At 48.8% G+C, this 1581-nt stretch overlaps 1 protein-coding gene across 1 annotated transcript in view; it reads right to left on the bottom strand.

Annotated features, from left to right (window-relative positions):
* Positions 1-208: 208 nt before the first annotated feature.
* The window catches only part of LOC119585252 (delta-like protein 1), a 4073-nt gene continuing 2700 nt past the window's right edge, over positions 209-1581 (bottom strand). The window contains exons 3-4 of the mRNA XM_037933911.1: positions 1385-1535; positions 209-1267 (exon numbers count right to left, since the gene is read on the bottom strand). Coding sequence (XP_037789839.1) covers positions 362-1267; positions 1385-1535 — 1057 coding nt within the window. The 3' untranslated portion in view covers positions 209-361. The remainder of the gene's footprint in view (positions 1268-1384; positions 1536-1581) is intronic.

Raw genomic sequence — 1581 nt, 5'->3', positions numbered from 1 at the left:
CTCAGTTGTGACTGCGAGATAGTGAATCCGTGGAACCATTTAAGTATTGGGTTTTTGATTGATACCTCATAAAAGTATCTGCACCTTTCACGTGATCGGTATAAAAATAAACCAAAATGAATAAATACAGTAGTTTAAAGATAGTGTGCTCGAAGTGAAAATATTTAACTGAAGGACCTTATTACTTGGTTGTTGAATAATACTTTCCTGACTTTGAACAAATTTTATTCTATCTTATTAATATTAATGTAAGGACATATTTTCTTAAAACAATAACGGCAGCTTTCAAAAAGACTGGTTAAATACTTACTAGTGCAAACATTCAAGTCTTTCAATAATAAGTTTACACTACATTTAGCATTCATGTCCGCCGGTTCCCCCTACGACCAGTCCTCCTCACCACCGCCGCTTCTGGCAACAGATTCTCTGGTGGTGGTGGTATCTCTCCTGGAAGTGGTCCTCCGGCAGGGCTGCCCTGGTTGCACATATTTTCAGGGATAACGCATTTATTTGGGGTGAGTGCTTTGCATGAGGAGCCACCGACTGCCTTGGTGCATATTCCAACCCCCTGGCTAGCGCTCTCCCATTCGTACCCGGCGGGACATTCGCGGGAGAATACCCGATAGCCATCGCCGATCGCAATGCACTCGAAGAACCGCTGGCAGTCCCTGGGGTCGGGGAAGCGGCCCTCCGCCTGGCACGAGAACTCTCCGTCTTCCCAGCTGCATGGGTCTTCGCATTCGCCCGACGCTTCGTTGTACATGAAATCCGGCGTCTCGCAGGAGAGGGCCCTCTGGATCCAGCCATCTTTGCTTGCAATGCATGTGTAGTATTGGCTGCAGTTGCTCGCGATGGCAAACATCCCCGACCGTTCGCATTCGGGAAGATTTTCCTCGTTAACACACTGGGTCGTCGTCTCGTCGAAAATCATCTCCTCCTGGCACTGGTACATCATCGGCGCAGATCCAGAATCGTTGCAGTAGAAGAACTTCTTGGAGTCATAGTTGTCAACCCGGAAGCTGTTGGCCTGAAGGCAAGTACATTGTTCGGGCTGCCCGGGGTAGCAGACACCCCCGCCGAAGTTCTCTAACATAGCGCAGGTGGAGCCATCGCTGCAGGGGTGAGGGTAGGCCACTCCATCTACGCAGCTGACCATCGTCGTGCAGTCGGCGCAAAAGAAACCGTTTCTTTCCGAACACATGTACTGGTAACTGTGGTCCGATATTAGTGCACGGCCCCGACGGAACGAGTTTTTGCACTCCTTGTCCTGCCCAGATGCAGAGGAAATGTTGATCAGCAATATACAAGAAATCTCGAAACAACGAACTATGTTTTATCGCAGCAAATTATTAACATATAGACACAAAACAAAAGAAATGCTCACGGGAACGCAGGTCTTCAGATGTTCACTATACGCTCCCCCATTGCAGCTGTCTGTGATTGGGACAAAGTAGCCGAGGGGACTAAACACACAGTCCACGTAAGAGCTACAGTCCTTCGGGTGGGGGAACCTGCCCTCGGCCTGGCACTCGAAGCTGGAGGAAGGCAGGTTTAGTTTTCATTTCTACTCTAACACTGATT

The sequence above is a fragment of the Penaeus monodon genome, chromosome 19 (genome assembly GCF_015228065.2).
Source record: "Penaeus monodon isolate SGIC_2016 chromosome 19, NSTDA_Pmon_1, whole genome shotgun sequence".
Lineage (NCBI taxonomy): Eukaryota > Metazoa > Arthropoda > Malacostraca > Decapoda > Penaeidae > Penaeus > Penaeus monodon.
This window is presented reverse-complemented; position numbering and strand designations above follow the sequence as displayed.